Source organism: Melanostigma gelatinosum, assembly GCF_949748355.1.
Source record: "Melanostigma gelatinosum genome assembly, chromosome: 22".
Classification (NCBI taxonomy): Eukaryota; Metazoa; Chordata; class Actinopteri; order Perciformes; family Zoarcidae; genus Melanostigma; species Melanostigma gelatinosum.
Genome location: NC_136655.1, coordinates 13,324,281 through 13,347,567, shown reverse-complemented (window position 1 = coordinate 13,347,567; position 23,287 = coordinate 13,324,281). Strand labels below are relative to the sequence as shown.

The 23,287-nt window shown below is 43.8% G+C and overlaps 2 protein-coding genes across 2 annotated transcripts; both read right to left on the bottom strand.

The window, feature by feature from the left end:
• Positions 1–817: 817 nt before the first annotated feature.
• ucmaa (upper zone of growth plate and cartilage matrix associated a) lies at positions 818–6,223 on the bottom strand. The gene is made up of 5 exons (XM_079294659.1): positions 6,098–6,223; positions 5,069–5,128; positions 4,882–4,974; positions 3,355–3,453; positions 818–1,256 (listed from the first exon to the last, which is right to left on the bottom strand). Exons 1-5 carry the CDS (start codon positions 6,153–6,155, stop codon positions 1,168–1,170), a joined length of 399 nt encoding a protein of 132 aa, XP_079150785.1. The 5' UTR covers positions 6,156–6,223; the 3' UTR covers positions 818–1,167.
• Positions 6,224–8,664: 2,441 nt separating this feature from the next.
• On the bottom strand, positions 8,665–12,939 carry phyh (phytanoyl-CoA 2-hydroxylase). Its single transcript, XM_079294685.1, has 9 exons — positions 12,800–12,939; positions 12,330–12,385; positions 11,395–11,505; positions 10,965–11,133; positions 10,679–10,760; positions 10,404–10,585; positions 10,156–10,305; positions 9,812–9,946; positions 8,665–9,406 (listed from the first exon to the last, which is right to left on the bottom strand). Exons 1-9 carry the CDS (start codon positions 12,863–12,865, stop codon positions 9,353–9,355), a joined length of 1,005 nt encoding a protein of 334 aa, XP_079150811.1. The 5' UTR covers positions 12,866–12,939; the 3' UTR covers positions 8,665–9,352.
• Positions 12,940–23,287: the final 10,348 nt, after the last annotated feature.

Genomic DNA, 23,287 nt, shown 5'->3' with positions numbered 1-23,287 from the left:
ACAACCAACGTAAAACCAACTTCAGCTTTGAGGAATGAGAAGAAAATAGTTCCACTTAACAGTTTACTGTGTAAGAACTTCAAACTTAATCAACAGATAATCCAAACTGAGTGACACCATACAGCAATGTGATCGGCCATTGCATTCAGGGTGGGTAACCTACAACACTACCTTTATGCTTTATTTACCAAAAATCTAATCTTAAAGGGAAGAAATCCTGTCTTAAACATGTCGGATGAAGTCTCGCTTTACACCCGAGCTGCACTTGTTTTTCATAGGGACAGAACCAGTCCCCTGCATCAGGACACAAACACACTCCATGTGTTGTAGTGATGACTGCTGAGGCCAGGTGGCGCTCGCACAAGTCTCGCAGACACAACCCGCATGGCCTCCAACAGGAAAGGTCTGAGCTGGGATCACAGTTAAGAGATCAAGTCAGGCTTTGTGATGTGGTCAGTGAGTACGGAGTGGCACGCCGCGTTTTCAGGGTTTTGTTTGCTGTCATTATCACTGCTGGGCTTTTTTTTTCACACTCTGCCACGATTGCGTCTCCTGTTTCCACTCTGGAATGTGGAATTGGATTCAGCCTGATGACTTCTGCAGCTCACCTCATCTTCTCTTTTATTCCATACCGCCTCCCTCCCTCTGAATACTCTAAATAGCAGACGGTGCTAGAGTGAGTTAAGACACATCAGTGGTCTGGGAATCAGGAAACTCACCCTCATAAATGTGTCATTTTGACTTAAAAGACATAAAGTTAGTTTTTGTTTTTGCTGAAATGAAGCTACAATCAATGTCGGTTGTTAATGTACGAGGTTGATTTATTGCTGCTAATGACACAGGCTGACATAACGGGACACTATAGCTCGTATGTACATGTAGAAACAAGCATGCAAAACATAGAGCCTCCATTTCATATAAAGTTGAGCTTATAATACCCAAACTGCACTTTTAATACATGTTACAGTTTGATGTGGAGACATGTTGCACAATTTAGGGGTTTTATTTCTTTTTTTAAAGGAAAGCATTTGTAGAGAAAAGTAAGAAAAAGATCCGGACATAAGTTTAGCACTGGCTCTCAAAGTGTCAGGAGTCCGCTGTGGTCCAGGTGATGGCGGCGATGGCGGCGCTGGCTCCGGTGAGAGGGGCCTCCATGCGGCCGTACGCTCAGTGGAACCAGTAGTAGCGAGGTTGGTGGCCGTCGTAGTGATACTCTCGCAGCTGCTCGTTCGTCTCCCGCGATCTCTCGTTTTGCTCTGCGGATAAAGGATTTCAATTAAAGTGGCTATAATTTAAGGATCACATGACTACTGGTATGTGACGGGGGTCAGTCGTAGGGGGAATTGTCACCGGACCTTGCACTTCACCTCTGCTTTACGGAGCTTTATAGAATTATTTATAATTTGATTTTCCAGTCAACAACGCCACATACACATTATCACTGAGAACGCAAACATCCAGGTCGGAGTTATCAGGGATTTCTGTTCGCTATGATATCTCCCACTCTTTGAAACCAACTGCAAGGGCGCCAACAAACCGCTGACAAAACGGCAACAAAGCCACCATCGCTGGCAGTTACACCTACATCCAAATTTGAACAGTAATTCAATGAATTCAGCTCATGAATGCAGTTTGGTTGAGTCTGGTTTCCACTTGTTAATGACTCGCTACAGATACAAAGACAAAGAGCCAACAATGCGACGTAAAAAAACAGAGTTTTGACATTTATGGACCAATGGAGTGGTCTCGTGTGACGTCACAGTTTAGCTGTCGGCCATGTTGGAGTACACACAAAGCCACTGGCATGCACGGCTGAGTCGCATCACCTATCGATCATGGTGAACTTTTGTGCTGTCTTTGGTTGTGGCAGCAGAGCTGATAGAGACAAGAAATCATTCTTTCGTTTGCCAGCGGTCATTACACATCAAGGAAATGACACGAAGGAGCTATCCAAGCGACGTCGCGAGAAATGGCTGTCACGCATCTCTCGAGATATAAAGGAATGGAATTTGGCGTACACTAGAGTATGTGCGGATCACTTTATAAGTGGTCAGTGATTTTATTTACTAATTCGTTTGTGAACAGTATTTAATAAAGGAAATATAAATTAAACTTGGACATGAGAAGGTTACCGAAGCTTCATCGGCCCGTGACAGCAGTCGGTACCAGAGACGTGTCGAGCGTGTACAACAGGCGAAACACAGAGATGCAGCCTCAGCTTTGCTTGATATGAGTTTAACGTCGGATCATATGACAGCCCACCAGCAGCAGAGGATGAGGACGAGGATAAGAATAACCAAGCCAACCAGACAGACCTCGGTGGGGCCACGATTGCAGCAATGCAAGCTGAGATGCAGCGCCGACTCTCGGAAAATCAGAATTTGAAAAAGGAACTTTCCGATGAACGATCCATGTTTGATTCAGAATTTTTCGAAAATAATGATGAAAAAGTGAGATATTATACTGGACTGCCGGACTTCTCAACCCTGCAAATTCTATACCATTTTATAGAACCACACATCCCATATTCTACTTGTGTAAGGACTGGGGGTGTTCACGAGATACGCGTAGATGTTGGCGTAGTTTACCGATGGAAGATAAGTAGGATCGGCTCTGAAACGATCTGCACTCATCGTATAGGGATCCAAGTTACCAATAACCTTCAATTTGGCCAGGTAGCGAACCTTTGATGCACTATCTAGTGATTCAAAGTATGGTATTTTCGCCGCACTTCCTTGTTTACTCGCCGCCATGTAGGATCTGTATGTACTCCAACATGGCGGACAGACCTCGTATCTAAGGAGATCGTGACGTCGGTGAGACCACTCCATAAGCTGGTTTCTACCGAACCTCAGTGTGTTCTGTGGCCTGGTGGAGATCGTTTTGTTCTCCTAAACCACCCAAAACACTGTGTACCTTAAAACCCCACTCTCATCTCCATGTGTTGGCAGTTCTTAGTTTAGAAACCGTCACTGCAACTATATCACACCAGACAGACAGCCGCAAGAACAATTGTCAGTTCGGGGTCGACCACAAATGGACGCTTTCATTGTGGTCCAGACTCGTGGGTGCCGAGAGGTTTCGTTCAAGATCCAAACTCGGCCTTCCCTCGATGTGTTCTCCCTGTCGTGAGTCCTCTCGTGACGACTGCCATTCAAGTAAAACAAAGTGATTCTGAGATGCAAATAATGCCAAATGTGTTATTCGTCGACTGTGAAAAGGGGTGAAAGTGAGGATTTGACGGAGGGTTATTTTGTCTCTATTCATTTCTGCTTTTGTTTGACACTCAAGCATTACGATGGCTGTACTCTCAATTTGAGGAAAGACGGGGTTGAGAGGAATCCAGGGTCTCACCGTCGCGCTCCTCCTTGATGTAGTTGTCGTACTCGTCCCTTTGCTCCTCGTTGTACTCCCTCCTCCGCTCGTTCACGGAAAGCCTTACCCTCTGCTCGGCTGTGGGGAGAAGAAAGGAAAGGACACTGATGGATGAGGGTCAGTATGCCACTTTAGTCCAGATTGATATCTGAACATTCCGTACAAACATTCACGCTCCCAGAGGATGAGCCCTAATGGCCACTCGAGTCTCACCAGCAGCTCAGAGTTTTCACTTGTCCTGTGAAATATCTCAATTTCGCCAATAAGTATTGTAACATGTTGGACAGACATTTATGGTTCAGAGATGGAAACCTAGTGACCACAGATGATCCACTGATAGTTCCTCTAGTGCCACCATGAGGTTGACATTCATGGATTTGAGTGGAATCGCTCAACACCTCCTGGAAGCCAAAAAGTAAAAAGTCCATGTTATATTTTCTCATTAGCATTAAGCCCGCTAATATTGAACATGGATGCTGCTGTTATAGCATGAGACTCACTGTGATTGGAACTTTTAATATGTCCTTTTATCAGAATAAGAGATCACGAGCTAAAAGAAACTCATAGGAAGTTTGGAATTTTTTTTTTTTAAACGCAGCTAAGAAAACTGCACTGAAGTCACACTTGGTTATGCAATCATCCAACATCTGTTGGAAATATTGCATATACCCGATTTAAGTGTTGTCCTTTTAATAATGGAGCAATGCAGCAAGGGGGGGGGGGGGGATTCTATTTTATATCTTGGACTAAATGAGGTTAAACTGATGATATGAAATCATGAAATTGGCTGACATAACACAACCGTCTATTCTCAGTATTGCCCCGAGGGCCTACACAACCTGTGCATCGCTCTCTGGCAAAATAAAAATAAAAAGTCCTCCCAGCTGCTCGGCTGTCCCCTCAGGTTCCCATGAACCGTCCTGGCGAGGGGACATCAGTGTTTTATTATTGTTCAGAGAAAGTGGGCCTGTTAGCCCAGAGCCGAGGCCCCGTTTGGTGCTCTGATGGGCGGGCAGAAGATAATGACATGAACATACTTGACTGTAAATACGAGCGCCGCCGCCGTTGTCGGCAGCATATCGACAAGTCCGGCCATTTTTGCACTTTAAAGGAAGACGGGAATCCTGTTTGGACATGTTGGATGCTAGAGTATGATAACGAGTTCCTGTGTGTTTGCAGCTTTGGCCTAGAACGCCTCTCATCCGTGTGTTTGTTCAGTTGGTTTGAAGTGGCAGTGGAAGAATGAGCTTATTGTGCCGAGAAAACTGAGAGAGGGGAGCCTGCTCCATACTACCCTGTGACTCCTTCAGGGGCCTCCAGTGTGTGTGTGTGTGTGTGTGTGTGTGTGTATGTCAGATAGAGATGGTACTATGTAGAACAACACCTGCTTGAGTTTCCACTACTCTCTTTCTATTTCTCTCCTGAACTTTCGCAGCTTGCAGTCACAACCTCAAACCACGTCATCCTCGCAACTACCAACCAATAGGTAGATGTCGGAGAACTTGCCTTGCAGCTCATAGTGCCGGGTTGAGCGGCGACTGCGGCGCTTGAAGAAGTTGGAGGCGTCCGACTCGGCCATGAACACTTGCCGCGCTGCGCCTAAAGGTCAGAGGTCAGAAGGTGGTGGTCACACAGGGAGGAAATGTGGAGCGAGGTCTTTTTGAAATAGTTAAAAGGCTTGAAGAAGTGTCACCTTTAGCATCGGCTGCTTTTGAGTCGCCCCGCACCGCCGCGCTGCTCACCACACTGGAAACTGCGCGGAGAAGGAGCGATGATCATTTCCCGTCTTTGCACCAAAGCATGCATATGGGGCCAATATTGTAACAATATGATTAGCACATGCATGTTCAGATTTGCTAAACTGTATTGCCATCCGTTTGTGCATTTAAAATTCTGAAAATATATCCTCAAAACATTGGTGTGAATGACCTTTTATTAATGAGCATTTGGCATAAAGAGTTGGAAACTGAGAATGTTCTTATTTCTTTATCCCTATGATAAAGTGGACAATGAAAACCTAATTTATATACGGAATAAACCCCAAACGTCTGTGCAGTAGCACTACATTATGACTTCTATATAAAGCTTTCTAGCCCCCTATTTCTTATTTGTACCAGTGTTTGATGTTTGGGCCAAAAATGATTCTAAATTGTCCTCTAACAAGTTACTGCACTACAGTTTACACGTCTCAGAAACAAAATACATGCAGAAATAACATCGCACAAGTTTATTATTATTACAGGCGGACCTCTGATGTCACCAACAGCTTGAAGTTTGCGTTGGCCTTAATTGTCCCTCTACAAATGACCAATGTGACAGATTTAAACGGGATTAAAACAGCCACAACCATACTTTCTCATCATGACTGTAAACCGTAAGATGTCATGTTTGGCTAATCCAGCTAACAGTTATCACTTTGATTGACTTCAAACATTTCAATTCAATTAAACAATCAGCATTATTTTCTATTTGTTTGATTCACACTGATCCCCAAATTGCAAATATTAAGGTGAAATTCGAAAATATATGTGGGATTTAAAATCTACTTTGACAGATTCAAACTCTGATACATACAAAACTAGATTTAAGTTTTCGTTTCCAGACTAACGGACGTCACATATCAGCACTTTATAGCCTTAAAACCTTTCTGCTTATCGCCCAAGGATGATGTATAACCCCCCCCCCCCCTACTTTCCCCCAGCCATCCAGACAAGGTACTCACAGGTGAGGATGAGGAGGGTGGTGAGCAAAGAGAGCACGAAGACTCGAGTCCAGGACATCTTGAGAGAGAAAAGAACTACAGTGGACGTAAAGCACACTTAGATGAACTGAGCTGGGAATGATGAGGAAGGTGGGAGAGTGGGAGGAGAAAGAGGAAGGGAGGGGAAGGAGGCTGCTGGAATACCAGTTACCCAAAGGAAAAGAAGAGGAAGAAGAAAACGAGGAGCGATGAGATGAGGTGAGTTAAAAAAAAAAGAAGAGTGCAGCAGAACGGAAAACCACAGTATGCCTAAAGTCACATGCTGGCAAATGATGTGTGGATGAGCTGACATGAATGAGGACACATCGCTCACCACCAGCCAATCAGGTATCCAAGATTCGTCCTGGATGTCAATCGCCCTTTGGTGCCTTTAGGATCAAATTCAAACAGAACTCACGATGGCGGTCCTCAGACAAAATGTTTTGTTTTTGTGTATTTGATTTGCATCACAGGTTCAATTTGAGTCCGTCTGCCAAAGTTCACTGTTCAGTTCGTCTGTATATTTAAAAGGTGCTCGATTCCAAATTCGGAGCACACGATTGAGGGATTGTCTCCACGCGGCTCTCAACATGGCGACGGGCCGAGGCGGCAGCTGGCAGCTAACGGTGCCAACAACGGCAACAGTGCTGACGGAGCTAACGCGGCGTTTACCGGAGGGGGAACCGGAGGGACGACATTATCAGCGGTAATCGCCGTGTGAACGCAGTGCACAGTGGCGGCTTTTAGCTAGCCAGTGAGGCACATCATGTGCAACAATGATGTGCTATCATGTGCACAAAGAACATGATTACAACACACACACACACACACGGAGGGAAATCGACTTCATTCTCTGCACAGGAACTCATTACTCCACTCAAAGTTTGTTTTAATGCTCTGAAATTGAGCTCCTTTAAGGGAGGAAAATATCGGTCATTTTGCAGTTTGAAGATTTTAATTTAACAGAATTTTTTTTCATGTTTTGTTGGCTTCATGACCCTTATTGTGCATTGTAACCTTTCCATGTGGAATGACGTATATTTCCGCTTGCAGGCAGAGTGTGTGCAGGTAGCATCTTGCAGCTGCAGCGGACCCGTTCATTATCATTCTGATCTCAGGTTCTTAGCGTTGCACTAAGCTGGGGTTAACGCCACACTATGCTGCCAGCTATGGAACTGCAAGCAGAGGAGTTTGGCTTCAAGCGAGAGATGCAAAGTGCACGAGCTGCCATGGATCTTTCCTCTGACTGTGTGTGTGCGTGTGTGATGTCCTGAAATCTGGTATGTGTTTCCTCCGTAGGAAACTGGGCAGAGACGACTGGCCTCTTTGCTCAGGAAAGCGACATCAGATCTGCAGTCGGGGAAAAAAATTCACAGTAAATGAGCCTGCAGTTAGAGAGACTTATTTGCTGCGTGTGCATTTGTACGTTTATGTGAACGTGCATGTGCATGTGTGTTTTCATGTGATTGTGCATATATTGCATAGGTGTGTGTAAATGTGCACAGGTTTGCTTCTGCTTATTTGGTGTTTGTCCATATCATAGACTGCATGGTTCATATGCATGTGTCAGTTTACCACCTGCTTTAATGCCGACTGTGACAAAGCCTCCACATCTCAGCTCTCCTGCATGCCAATGGATTTTCCTGCATTTCTGAATTAAAGAGCTGAGAGCTTCCCGCCGGGTTCCAACAAAGACTCTGTTTAGCTCTCCTGGATCAGATGTTATTTTTTTTGGGGGGGGGGTTCCAGGATATAACCGGGCCTCCGTCTGAAAAACGTCGGTCAGTGTCAAGCAGCGTTCTCTGATGCACCTAGAGCAGCATGAATGACTTTGTATGGAAGACAAATTGAGAAGGCCAATTCTGAAACTTACTTTTTGAATGTGGTTTGTTCAGGTCGCTGCTGCCCAAATCCAGGCCAATTAGAGCTTTTAAAAAACAGCCACACATATGTAACATGTTTGGTAAGAGATTCACTGCAAATCTTGACTCTTGTAGATAAGAGTGCGGATAAGACCAGTCTTATCGGATGTGACTTTGTTTTGTTCTGCTCGTCTTTCTGAGCGTGCTGAGCCGCTTACCCATAATCCTTTTGGAGTTCCCCTCTCTGGTTACATGATTTACAATCCCACCAGAGATGCGACAGAGTTCACACGGGGTATTTACCACTTGGACAGATGAGATTTCTCCTGATAAATCAATCAATAAATGCAGAACTAAATCATAGACCAATCGGAGCACGCTGTCCCTGAATGCAGCCTCTTTCTCTCGCTGGTTTAAAATGTTAACGAGCAAGTTTCAGCATCGTAGATCCTTCACTCACTTGTTTAAACATATTACATACATCATAAAGTATTGTATGTGATGTACAAATAAGGTGTTGATGTTTCAAGATTTTATGACATCATTGGTATTTAATTATGTTGACTTAATAATCGCTTATAATCGTATGAGATAACCGGCTGTTACTGAATCACATTACAGGTCAAATTGGCGAGTGTGTGTTTCTGTGTCTGAAGCTTTTAAAAGGAAATGAAACCAGGCCTCATGAATAATGAATATAGCTTTCATTTTTATGATTAATGGTATTAAAACATGACATTTGTACACAGGAAAATTGTAGGAAACGAACATTCATTCGCTCATCATCACACGGACGTTAACACGTCGATACATTTAGAAGGCAGTACTTGGGTCAAGGCCTCCTTTGTGTTAATGAACAAGAGCTACAATCAACACTGATCACTCGCACATTTCTGCTTCAATACAGCGTTCATTATTCTCTCTCTCTCTAACTCTCTGTCTTTTACAATATGCTTACTTTTCTTAATCAACATCCCATAAATCATCGCCAACTTCCCTTTCCGTGAAGGTTTTGTTGAATTAAACCGCATGTTGCACGTAGTGTGCTCATCACCTTCATTCTGCATGACAGTGCAGTGATTTACTGACATTTGCTGTTGAAAAAGTATTTCCCGTTTTTAGAATAACATGGATTACATTCCCAAAATGTTAACGACGAGCCCAAACTCCGCGGCCTCAATTAAATAAACAGGAAGTGATCTCAAGCAAATTAGGGATTGCATAATTAGAAATCAGTTTTTTCTTTACGACAGGAAGCCTTGAAGACTTCCTGTGCCGGTGCGAGCGTGCCCTGTTGCTTGTTATTCGATCATCACCGTGTCGATCTGTGGTCGGTCACGCAGCAACGACGTGGCGTTTGCTTCGTGCTTCACTTTCACAGCGACGTCCTCTCTCCTTGAACCAGGCGGCCTTTGAAAGCCCAGGTGTCCTGTAGCGGGACAAAACGAGTTTACGGGTCAGCTCGACAAAAACAAATCTTCAAAATAAGAAAAGGCTTTCCTATTACCATGTTATCTATACAACTACATTATGTCCCAAAGATAATCAGCCAGTTTACTGATATATTAACGCTTGTTTTTGAGCAAGATACAATGCACGAAGCATGCTTCTATGTTTCTCTGACGATGGGTTCCAAGCTCCCAAATACTTGTTGCTCTGCAAAGGCTAACCGCCAAGTAAATGTAGCCCGTGACAGCTGCTTGTGAACAATAACAAGACACCAGCTAGTATCAGTTGATATTGCAATTTCTGAACATCAGATTGTGTTGTCGGTTGCAGCAGGAAACGTTTTAAACAGATGGATGTCATGTGAATGTAAGCGGCTGACCGTCACCTTAAATTCAAATCCGTCGTCCAAATCGTACTTCCTGGTTGCGATTTCCTTCACTTCCTTTTCTATGTTTTCCTGCGTGGTTCCTTTCACGTCGATGTAATAGCAGTCAGCGCTGGCGTAGTGGCAGGAGATGGCCTGGACACACACACACACACACACACACACACACACACACAGACACGGTCACTCACTTTTCCCTTTAAAATATATCAGATTTTTCATCACATCTGCCGTTATGATTTGCTTTTTGTTGATCACAAAAACAAGAGCGCACACAAAAATCCTCCTGAGCAGAGGCAGTACGGAGCTAGTTTGTCTGAGGTGGATTATGGGTAGCGCGGTACCTTGCGGAAGCCCTGCGTCTGGTTCATGCCGGAGCCGTGGATCAGCAGCGGGTGGAAGAAGACGGTGTCGCCCTTCTCCATCTCCAGGTGCACGCTGGGGAGTGTCGGGTCAAAGTCGCGCACTCCGTGGTACATCTTGTTCACGCCACCCTGAGGACACGCGAGGCATTGCACATGTGTGTTCCTCCTGGCGGGCGTTCATGGTGAATGTCACGTGTGTGTGTGTGTGTGTGTGTGTGTGTGTACACCTCCCAGTCTGGGTAGTCGTGCTCCCGCAGCGTGCTGGTGTGCGTTCCCGACAGGACGACCAGGCAGCCGTTCTGCCTGTCCACTCTCTCCATCGCAGTCCAAGAGCAGACGATCCTGTCGGCCGGGCGGAACGGGAAGTAGTGCAGATCCTGATGCATCGGGTGACGAGACGTCTTCTTACCTGAAACAACAGTTGATGTGTTTGACCGAACTGGATGAGGCTTATTAATACGGCAGTAAAAACAGCTTATTGTGAATACGAATAGCTCCATACCTGCATCAGGAGGTTTGTTGATCAGCATTGTGTGCATGGCCATGATGTTGGGTCCGGTGAAACACTCGACATACTTCAGAATCTGACATGGGAAAGCACATGTTCTTGCCTTAACGGTGTTCAGGTTTTAATTATTTCAAATGTAAGTTCTTTTAAAAAAGAATACAAATTTGAGAGTTCATTCTGTTGACATATGTTTTTGTTTGTGGAAAATTGCAATTTGTGTGTGTGTGTGTGTGTGTGTGTGTGTGTGTGTGTGTGTGTGTGTGTGTGTGTGTGTGTGTACCTGTGGCAAGGAGCAGTACCGGAACAGTTCAGGATCTTCCTGGAAATCCTGGAGTTTGGATACCGCCTTCTGATCGGGAACGAACTCAGACTTAACGATTGCCACGTCCCGCATCACCACCATTCCGGGAACCTTGACTTCCTGTCGACAGACCCGTTCAAACTCCTTCCTGAGGAACACACATGGATCACATTCAACACCTGACAAAACATCTGCAGATCTATGATAAACATACCCATTTATTCACTGTGGAGTCATGGATCGATATTGTACATGTCAGTAAGATATACAATATCCTTGGAGACGCGTCATAGTGAGTTTGCTGTTCTCAATAATGGGTTTAATTGTAGTTTGTAGGCTTTATAGTCCCACTACCATATAAGGCCTCCAGTGTTTCTTCTTTGTGGTTGGCAGAGTCTCTGATGCTCACCTGAACTTGTCGATGTCCTCTTCAGACACCAGATTCTTGATGAGGATGAAGCCATTTTCCTCAAAGAAGAGTCGCTGTTCTGGGGTCAGCAGGTCGGTATTGTCGGTGTATCTGCCCGGAGAAAGTGATAACACACATCCATATCAACATCTGTGTTATGGAAGGTTCCTATAAACCGGTAAAGACTGATAGACAATGTTTATGTGAACGTTGCATTCAAGTCATATTGGATTTACAGTCATTTACAGTTGTTAGCTTAGAAAAAAAACCTGTCTAACAAGCAGGACATGAGAGATTTTTCTGGAAGGTCTGTAAAGCTGCTTACTAACATGGGACATGAACTGCCACTAGATTATCTTTAAAAAAAAAGTAGGGTTTGTTTAGTCATTGTCTTATGAACATGTGAAACTAAATGCAGCACCTGCTGCTACACCAGGGGTCTCAAACTCATTTTCACTCCGGGCCACATCAGCGTCACGGTCGGCCTCAAAGGGCCGGTTGTAAATGTAAGACTGTGTAAATGTAACTACTCCTAACATATTGGTAAATAACTGTCTCTGCATTTGATTGTTTATTCAAGTGTAAAAATATTGTACATGCAGTTATATAAATGTAAACATGTATTTAAGCACATTTCTGTTATTATAACTTAACTCCTTTTAATTTAGGGTTAATAAACCCACATTACTCTATCAAAGATCAAACTATTAAAGAAAATAGCAAAGACAAATATCAAACACAAGTTATTACAATAACTTTGTTCAATGCTTAAAATCCTTTATCGGCCGCGGGCCGGGAGTTTGAGACCCCTGTGCTACACGCAGACAAAGTGGGACATTATGAGACGTGGAGAAACTGTGTCAGAGGTGAATGATAAGCATGCATTGTATAACTTGTGACCTTAAGCCTGATTCAAGCGGCCTGCGTGTCCCTACCTCAGCCTCTGTGGGGAGCTGGAGCTGAAGCTTTGAGCGGAGGTCGGTGCAGCTCTCTGCAGAAAACAGGTCAAGGAAACGACAGTGTGGAAAGACAAAGGAATAGAAAAGCCATCGACCGATATAACTGAACGGATTCATTAAAGATAAAAACACTCAAGTTTTACAAATGACCCTAAACAGACATGCTGACGTTAGCTTTCCTGAGTTATTTTAAGCTGACGTTGTATTGTCTCCGCCAAAAAACGTTAGATAGACGTATAAAGACAATACCGGAGCCTAACGTAACGGTTATAAATATATTTCCAAACTCTTCAATCTAGTAGGCAGGAAATGCCTCCTGTGTTGATTCTCGTGTTACTCTAGGCCTGCAGTCGACCGAGGGACCCCGGGCTAGCCCACCAGATTTGTCCGCTAACCGCTCCCGGTGATCCAAACACATCCAAACAAAGCAGAACCAAAAAGGATACAATCGTGGCAGGGGGTCGATCAAGATGACTGATCAGCAGCCTGAGTCTTTCCGCAGCCCGAGACATGTTCCAGTCAGGTAGTCTCCCGGTGTGATCCCGGTCAACAACACCGATGACAGTAGAGAGCGGGTCTCACTGGGGCAAAGAGCAGAGTGACGACAGCACTCACACGTACACTGCACACAGCTGTTCATACAGCTGTGTACAAGCAACTCAAGAATACAACGTGTCCGTGCCTCCAGCTGCACAAAGGAAATGTCATGGAGCTCCATTGTAATTGTAATTGTTTGACAGGAGAAGATTTAGAGATAGATATCTCAAAACCTCCAATAATAAAAAAAATAAATAAATAAAAGATTATATATACATATATATATATATATATATAAATCTTCTCCTGTCAAACAATTACAATAATTATATATATATATATGTATATATATATGTATATATATATATGTATATATATATGTATATATATATATGTATATATATATGTATATATATATATATATATGTATATATATATGTATATATATATATGTATATATATATGTATATATATATATATATATATATATGTATATATATATGTATATATATATATGTATATATATACATATATAAATACATATACATATATATACCCCAGAGGGGTTAAATGTCGTTTTTGTGATTTATGATTGGGCCGCGAGCGCCACCTAGAGGGCCGCGAAAAACTTTCAGTTTTGCACCTGTGGGCCGCGAGGGCCGCGTGACCGCATAGGTTATCAATTGAAGACACCAGAGATATTACTGTTATCCATGAGACGCTCAGTTACAATATAGCTTCCCACCACCTGGTGGCGGTAATGCGTCAGTCAGTTGTTTAACAAGCTGCAATAAGTAGAAGAAGACACTCAGCTAGCCGCTAGCCTGTAGCGAAAGTTATGGATAAGTTATTAAAAAGAAAAAATGAAGACGACAGTGGTGCCATACCCCCCAAAAGTCTAAATGTGTGCGCAAGTACAACCCTGACTTTCTTAAGTACGGCTTTGTGAACGGAGGCAACGAGGCAGAGCCGAGGGCTCAGTGTGTGGAATGTGGGCTAATGCTATCAAACGAAGCACTGAAGCCTTCAGAAATAAAGCGACACGTAGCGACGAAACATCCAACGCTCGTGGGAAAGTCTGTTGGGCTTCTTGTTGTGTATGCAGGTTTACATACACATGATAATAAATGTCTTTGTGATCATCACATTGTATCATCTCATTTATTCAACAAGGGTTTTGCCACCGGCATCCTCGATCCCCTCCCCTTCCGTTCCTACGGCTTGTTTGCGCAAACACGTCACAAAACATGTCCGTGTTTGGTATCCCAGCATGCCCAAAATCCTCATCTTTGCAAATCATCGATTTTCTTTCATTTCTTATGGTTTCCCCACAAAAGGAGCCCAAACATACACTGTCCAAAGTCGCCATAACCGCTGCAAGTCGTATCTTGCAGCATTTCGACGGAAAAAGGCACATTACAGACCCGACAACGTGCTAGCGGATGTTACCATGGAGCTATTGCCTTCAGAAAACGCTAGTACTTATAGTACAAACCTTATCCTCCTCTTCCATAAACCGTCAACCAACGTTTGCGTAACTGAGCTATTCTCATTCGTGCGCTCGGTCGCAGCCATTACGCACAGCAAGTCCACTACTCACACACCATGTCTTCGACCATATATACATAGTTTTTGCAATTTGCAAAGGCTAATAATAAAAGGAAAATAATATAATATCAAAATATAAAGGGAGAAACACCTTTAGTGTGTCAGAATATCATGTGGGTACCATGTGTCCATTTGGGTCTCCAAATGTCCTTTTAGAGCTCCGCCTGGATCTCTTCATGGAAGAAACACTGTAGAATGGTCATACTTTGTCCAATCTTCTTCAAATTTGAGGCAGTTGTTCACTGATAGTGTAGTTACAGCCCTATACCTGTACAGATACAGCCACCGGCAGTTATTTATACTGAAAGATACTTTTTTATTTTATGCGGACAAAAATCTTAAATATTTACTGACTCCAAAGGCCCACTGCTCTGTTTCTGTATGACCGACAGGTTGTCTGACACTTTTGATGCATATAGTCAGAGTGGGCCCCGGGACACTTTGTACTTGAAAAGTTGGGCCCCGAGGTCAAAAAGGTTAAGAACCCCTGCCCTACAGGACAGTAACGCCAAAGATAGGATTGGATTAATTATCACCGCTGCAGCTTTTCTCCAGCAGGTGGCGCCAAACAACCAAAAATAAAACCTAACGCTCGTTATGTTTATGGTTGTCTGTCCAATTTATGTCCGATGTCCCATTTTTCTGTTTCTGTTTTTCACTCAGATGATGGCTATTGATATTAATATGCATCCTTTCAAATCAATTAATTTACCCAATTATTGAAGGAAGAAGGGGAAATTAATTATTCACAACATCATACGAACATCTTTTCAACTTTAAATGAATTTCCTGGATATGTATTTCGTTGTAAATATTTTTACATAGTCCACGGTCAATTTTAGAATGTTGTTGTAAATGGACAGCCTGTAAACCACCATCTGATAATCTGAAGGATTATTTTATAATGAATCCTTTGAGTATAATTTGGTACAACTGAACAGATTTACTACGAGCGCCATTTATAAACCTTTAGAATGTTTGCAATACCCTGAATGTCTTTTATAAATGATGAGTACTAGTGTTTTGTAATTATTGTTTTATTGTCATAATTAAATACATCCATGTTGTAAAAGCTGCATATTTGATTGAAGATGGACTGAAGATGGGAGAAACTGTATTTTGAATCATTGCTACAATGTTACATCTTGTTACAGCTGCTGAAAAGCTACATTGTTGCAGTGTTATAAGCGAACGTGTTACAAGAAACAGTTGAAAAGAAAGCCATTCAAATAAAGTCACCGATGTTTCGTTTATCTGCATTTCCTACTGCGTCCCTCCACTTCGTCAAGTTAACTGCAGTTTGCAAGCATTGGCGGAAAGTTGACGGTCTCTTTGCACAATGATATCATATAAGCCAAAATCACACCATTAAATATTTCAAAACACAACATTGAGGATATATGTATGCATGCGTGTTCATAACTATCTAGATATTATTGAAAAAGTTATTTATGTCACATTTATTTTGAATACAACACGACAGACGTCAGCTGATAATAGTTTTATTTTGAAATTGTACAGGAAGCCTTATAATATACCACTGTGTTGTGCTTGATGGCAGCAGGTTTACACCCCTCCCTTCTCCTCTGTCGACACAGATCCTCCTCCAGCCTCTTTAAACTGCTTTCACCGCCACATGAACGACATTTTGGGGGTTCGGTCTTAAGCTCCCCGTCCTCCAACCTCTCACATTTATCTGTGTGTCTCGGAGGATATTTCTTTTTCGTTTGGAACCGAAACTGAGCACAGACGGAGCTGTGTTTGACTAACGTTACTTCAGTGGGCGGATAAAGCGGAGGAGGGCATCCGGGCCTGGCTGCTCCGGAGAGTCTGCTTGAAACGAGGGAATTCACCATTTTTCTGGTAAAAATTGACTCAAATGTCATTTGTGAGTAACACACAGTCTGTCCGATAATGGACTCCGTGGCGTTACATTTCGTCCGGCCGCTTAGGACGAAGACTGAATAGGGGGAATAGGGACATGTCAACGCTGCAGTTTGAGAATAATTTATCCGGACCAGCTAATTATAAATATCATATTTTACAGGTACCTGCGGTGCAGTTGGGGCTATTCTGCATTTAGCAAATAGTCTGGTTTATTTACCTCACGTAGTATTCATAGCCAACACAAAATAACATCCTGCCTACTGAAATTAAGAGCGAGGAGAACATCCCCGCATTGTCGGTGTGAGTTCTGGGCGTCCTATTCACACCAATAATGCAGGAATGTCATTGCCAAATCTAAAAAAAGAGATAAATAATCCTGCTGTAACTCAATATGTAACACTGCCGACACACTTCTTATATCACTCCCCTAGCCATGTCCTTAATCTGTGACCACAAACCGATTAATGATGCCCTCACCACACTGTACTTCATTCTATTTATTTTGTAAATACAGTGAGATTATCCTTTCATGTTTAAAGTAGAAAAATTGCATTTTTCACAGTGAATGTGTGGATATTTGATGACTCCTATCTGCTTGTATCAAAAAACACATTCTTCCCTGATATGACATAGCATAAGCCTAAAAACATAAACTTTTCTGCTGTTGGAAGTGCTTGTGCCACGTTCAGTTAAAGGGGAAAAAACATTCAAAGACATGTCGTCCTGCTGACTTCAGAGCATCCTTTAGCGTGTTGCAATCCCCTCCCTTTGAAATGATTTGTGTTCATGAATTTAAAATGACTCGTAAATGACGACCTTCAGCTGGTGATGATTTTTACCGCTGTTTGCCATCGAGATGCGATTTGTAACCTGAGTTGGAGGATAACGGCGCACAACTTCCTCCTTGTAAATTACCCAGACATTGCTCTGCTTTTCATAGCCACCTTGAGTGAATGTTTAATCCCACACGGCTCGAACGCACCATCCTGTCGTCGCCCTGGAAACAGTGAGCTATTAAGTGAATTGTTGGAGAAACTGATGTCGAAAATCTCTCAGAACCTCCAAACATGCTTCATATTTCATTTAATTACAGACAGTTGTCAATCATAATATCACCCGCGTATCATGTAACAGCAGATGATAACCAGTCATATCGACCACCGATCATTCACTTTTGCACTGAAGCGTTTGTGATGCATTTGGGCTCTTTTCCGCTTCCTGCTTGACCTGGATTCACTTCCACTGTCCTTCATCTGGAGCAACTGTCTGCTCATTTGTGTGAGTGAGTGTGCATGATATTGACCCACATTCACATCTAGGCTGTTGGCTGTGAGAGTGATACACCGCCAGAGGACAAAGTATTCACCCTGACAGCCCCCTCCCCATGTCTGCGGGCCGTACAGCAGCGCTTGTATTGATCCGTCTCTGCATTACGTCGCCTACAGCAGGAACATGAGTGTGTGCCGTGAATACGTGTACACACACACACACTCTGTGTCTCACGTTTTCTCCTGGGACCGGCGGATGAGAATAGGTACAGTGAAGTGAACTGTCCCCTAGCAGAGTTGAGTTGTGAGGTGTGTGATTGGTTTGAGAAGAAATAACTCTGGAAGAGGTTTCCAAAGTCTGATAAAGTAACGGTTGTCTCGGCTTGGCCTTGGAGACTACGACTTTATAGCAGAAAGCCTCGGCCTCTGTTGCTTTGATTTGGACCGTCCGATTTGTAACGTCCCCCAACGTTCTGGAAGTCCAGTGCTAAATCATCGGAGTGGCTCTTTAACTCGTGCAAACGCTGAAGCGACGGGAGCCAAAATCCTACTTGTTAGAGAAATGGGTGAAATGCGGTGGATGAAGGGAACAGCTTTCTGTCAGCTGAACTGTTCTGATGTCCCACACTGTGGCGGTCTGTAAAGCTGGTTTGCCAGTCAGCATCAAGTGGGCCCGCGGATGAACCAGATCACCGTATTGTATTGCTAACAAGTTACAGCTAAACATAAGCGTATCATAAAATCTGTCTGCACTTCTGAACGGCTGACAAAAAAAAGAAATCTGTGGTGCAAAGTGTGGCGATATCCCACCATGCTTTGCAGCAGAGCTTGCTGCACTTACTGATGATCAGCCTCCAAAACACTGTTGCCATTGACAACCAGGATAGCAGCTTGCTGTCTGCCCCCCCCCTCTCTGTTTCTCTCTCCTGTTTATATAACTCCAACCTGTGCAATGTTTTATTGATCAGAGGGGTGTGTGTGTGTGTGTGTCAGAGAGCATGTATGTCCTCTTATGTGTGGGTTAACGTGTGCACGAGTGTGTTGGAATGTTATACCAGTGAATGCATCACTGTATGAAAGCGTTGCCTGTGTACATGTGTACACACACCTTTCTCAGGGTGTCTGTGTGTGTGTGATCATGTTTTTTGATTTGTGGTCTTCTCTTCTTTGTTGGTAAGGAAGTGCAGAAAATGTAAAAGGCAGTAGAGTGTTACTAAATGTGAGAGGAGGACTTGCTAACAGCCCCGGGGGGCTGATGGGAAACGTCTTCCTGTCACTGCACTTGCCACAGGGTTGGCATCATGTGGGTGAAGTAGTAATCATTGTTTTTTTTTGGGGGGTCTGAGTAATTCTAGGGCTCCAAATTGAGTACAATTAGTGTGGACCGGGTGCAGCGAGAGCACACACAATTACACACATTCGTTGCCATATACACACACACACACACACATACTCACACTGATGAGGAAAGTTATGTGAGCGATGCAGAGAATGTGAAGTGGTGTGATCTCTCTCTCTCTCGTTGTCATCTTATATGAATGTGTTTGGGTGTCAGAAGGGATGTTTGGTCTTGTAAGACAACTGTGTTTGTCCGTTAGTGTGTGTATGTGCACTAATGGGATAGAGAATGGGCTAGTGTGTTAGACCTCTTTGTTCTCTCTCACACAGACACACACACTGTATGTTTTGGCATCACGTCCTGTCCAATTGCCCCCAGGATAAACGATCCCACCATGCTTTTGTCAGGCGTGTGTGTGTGTGTGTGTGTGTATACTGTGTGCGTACAGAGGGTTTAGTTGGGTGGCTCACATTGGCTCATAATCTTCAGATTAGACAGACGACACAAACGCAGAGGTCACACTTTCAAACACACGGACCTGCAGCTCATTCATGAAGTCACTTTCCCCTCACGTGGTGAGCTCTGGCTGTAGACTCGAGTGGTGTCGCTTCACAGCGAAGACGCTGAAATATTCATCGACGCTGACACACGTGGTCTGAACGCAGCGAGCGACTCGGATGATGTGTACCTCTGTTTTCCCTTTTATTGTCTCTGAACAGGATCAGTGAGATTCCTCAATCACGTTTTCTTCCTAAAATGGGCTAAAAAGACGAGACATGACATGTTCATGTTATCAAGGAACACGATTATGCGACTCGATTCCTTTTGCAAAATAGTTATTCAACTCTTCATCCCGCCTGATGAACCCGAACTTGACTCAATCCAAAACCCTAAACTGACTGCTTAAAGAAATACAGCACAGACCCAAACGACCTTATCTTGTTAAAACATTTTCACAGTAGGACTTAAAGATTTAAGGAAAGCATCTAATTACCATTTTTCCGACCGCAGTTGCGATTCAAACGGACTCCAGGCCCATATTGGTGGTCTGCATGGTTTTCACCATTCTAAAAGTGGATTTTATGTGCTGACAGAAACACAAATAAGTGGCAGTGTTGGAGCCGCTGCCAAGTACTGCTGTAGTTGACAATCTGCTGTCCAGTACATCCCGTCCTACACAACTCTCGCCATCTGCCTGCTTCTCTTAAACTATTTTTTTGCAAACCCGTCTCGCCTACAATCATGACAATGGAATTATTCTACGTGCAGTTGAGTTTGGCCGATTTCACGGTGAAGTTTCCCTTTTTAGAGGAGGCTGTTTGTCCCTTACCGGATTTGAACCTGCAAACTCTGGGATTTCAAGACAGGCTTTTGTGCCCCTTGTTCCGACTGCCCTCGCTTCCTCTCGCTGCCTCCTCCGCATAACAGTGAGTGTTTCTTTTTAATCTCAAGCAGGAATCTCTAATTACGTACCCCTCTTTCTTCCCGACGGGTTAATCACTGCGTCACAGACACAGGTGCTATCTGCAATCAGTGCCAACAAAGAGCATCGGAAGTTCACAGGAAACAGTCGCGAAAATCTGATCTCTCACGGAGCCCAGAGAGGCAGTCGGGCTTTGTCTGTGCTTAACTTAACCATTTCTAATTCATTCTATCAGAAATGTTGCTGCGATGGCAGGAGGTTGTCCCAATATCCCTCTGAGCGTTTCTGTATCTCAAGCCCTTCGCCGTATCTGCACCGGTAAGCACCCAATTCACCGTTATCTGAAAGGTCGGATCAATTCGAGGTCGGTGTCGCCCGGTGCGTTTTGCACACATGCGCTGATAATCTGGTCTAATCAGATTAACGCAACACTCCGACACGTGGGGTGATAGCAGCCGTGGCTGATCACACTGACAAACGACAAGAACCTCTTGACTTTATCAACAGGAATCCCACGGATGAAGAGATAAGAATACAATTCCACGCTGTTTGATTGACGGGTGAGCCCACTGCCGTGAGCGTGCGGCATCAAAGATGGAAACAAAACCGGCAAACAGTACACAGCCGTCTCTCGTGAATGCTGCAAGAGGTACTGACATTTGACATCCATACATTGACATGAGTTCAGTGGACTTTTGCTCCTGGTTGGTAATACCCGAAAAGATTTTCAGAATCAATTTGGGAAATGCACTCATTCGCTTTCTTGCTGTCTGTCTGCACAGTAAGTATGAAGCTACCGCTAGCAGCTGGTTGAATCTGAGTAACACAAAGACTGTAAACGGAGAGAAACGGCGACGAGGTCTGATGTGCCCGACTATTTCCTTTACCAGGCAACCAGCTGAGACCCCACCAAGCTGCTAACCCAGGTCAGGACATCGTCCAGCACAACCCCAGTAACACCACCAACCTTTTGTTTTTGGTGCGGATTAAACAGACATAAAACTGAAATATAACACGTGGTCATTAGGGATGTTTGTTGAGAGATTTTGTCGGACAGCCTGTTTCCCTGTGTTTCTAGTCTTTGTGGTAAGCTAAGCTAACTGGCTGCTTGATACAGTTTTGTATTTAGTGTGCGGACATCATAGTGGTTTCAATCGTCTCACCTAACTCTCATAAAGACAACAAATAAGCCTATTTCCCCCAAATGAACCATACTGTTTAATATAAAGGCAACGAGCAGACAATGTCTTCCTTTGTGTAGTTCAGATATAGAATCTCGATACTTTGATAGTTTTCCATACTCAATACCACTTAGTAGTGTTTGACGCTTTAATTTTCAGATTTTGTCTTTCTTGTTTTTCATTATTCGGTATGTGCATTTAAAAAATGGAAAATGGGTTTCCGCTCCAGAAAAACAAACAAAACCAACTCCCCAGCCCGCCCGTCCTGCATGGTTGTTATTTTTAACCAAAATTCATACTATTTTGTTCTTCTTCTTTTGTCAAACCTATATGGGGTTCAGTACTTCTCAAAGTAAAGTATAAACAAAAGTGTTTTGATATCTCCGTGGAACCTCCGGTATCATATTGACACTAGCATAAAACACATTCAAACGACACCAGGCTGAATGGGTTAAAGACATTGTGTGCGATGGACAAACATACAAACCATTTATTGTTTGTGTTTTCATGAACTCCAGCAGTCACAACTACCTGGTTTAATCAAGCTTTGTGTCAAGCTTTGTGCGTCACAGCGCATCTCGGAGGCACAAAGACATTCTTCGGCCCGCAGACGCCGGATATAATGAATTCATGAGAAATGTTGCATCGTTGTAAAGAGCCCGGGCCACTGCTGGATGACGTGAGCGGCTCACAACACACACATTCACACAAAACGGGGCACCGCCGGGGAGTGAACACCTGTTCCCACAGGCCTCGGGGGTGAATGGCGATGGACTTGGGAGACGGTGTTCATGGGAGCGGTGGGGCGTGAGAGCGAGGATGCACGACGCAGAGCCATAAAACAGACAGAGGAGGCGGAGGAGAGGTAATAATAGAGGGAGGCAGGTCAGAGTCCTGTTGTGTAAGACAACCTGCCATCCTCGGAAGTCTCTCCGTGGTGGAGCGTTTGCCTTTTTGTCTTCGTGTTGTTGGGTGTGGGCGACTGTAGCTGTTGTTGCTTTCATCTGGCGGAGTACATTTGAATGTGGATGACCCCAACCGGCAGCAGGAGGTCACTGATTTTCACATCTCTGCCCAGGAACTTTAACAAAAAAAACCAAAGAAGTACCGTCGTTTGTTTTCCCATGCAGCTTTTCAAATTGTACAGCTTTGAAAGTTGCCGATATGTGGCTGAATGTGCTCCATTCACCGGTCACACAAAGAGACACTGCGGGAAAGCCCTCAACACTTGGCAGCAAATTAGACATTTGAATCATCTCATCGAAAGATGACTAAGGACGTTTTGCAACACGTTCATCATTTGTCAGACATAATTTGTCATTCACAGTATTATCAAAAGGTCCTCTATGAGCGAGTAGAGACCTTATTTTTTCTTTCAGCTTTTCTATTGCAGTGCAACGTAATTTGCATAATACACTCTCATTGGGGAAACAGCTTATATATGTGTGTGTGTGTGTGTGTGTCATCTTAAGCTCCTACAGTTTCCCATCTCTCCACTGGAATGTGCCATCTCCAGCTGTGTGTTTTGATTCACCAACTAAACATCCAGACAGGAAAACACACATTCTTGGTACACTGTGTTCATCAAGCTGTGTGTGTGTGTGTTTGTTGGACAGACCGGAAGCTCCTCGTTAACCCTCGTTAGTCTGGTGTGGATGTAATGAGACAGACGAGTGTTATGTAACAGGCCA

Bases quoted from the DNA above. Each gene is read 5' to 3' on its own strand.
- ucmaa (XM_079294659.1), bottom strand. From the start codon at position 6,155: ATGTCCTGGACTCGAGTCTTCGTGCTCTCTTTGCTCACCACCCTCCTC. The intron at 4,975-5,068 runs GTGACACTTCTT...TCTGACCTTTAG, and splicing joins AAAAGCAGCCGATGCTAAAG to GCGCAGCGCGGCAAGTGTTC. The intron at 1,257-3,354 runs GTGAGACCCTGG...CTTTATCCGCAG, and splicing joins CATCAAGGAGGAGCGCGACG to AGCAAAACGAGAGATCGCGG.
- phyh (XM_079294685.1), bottom strand. From the start codon at position 12,865: ATGTCTCGGGCTGCGGAAAGACTCAGGCTGCTGATCAGTCATCTTGAT. The intron at 10,761-10,964 runs GTACACACACAC...TTCCCATGTCAG, and splicing joins GGTACTGCTCCTTGCCACAG to ATTCTGAAGTATGTCGAGTG. The intron at 9,947-10,155 runs GTACCGCGCTAC...GTGTGTGTCCAG, and splicing joins AGACGCAGGGCTTCCGCAAG to GCCATCTCCTGCCACTACGC.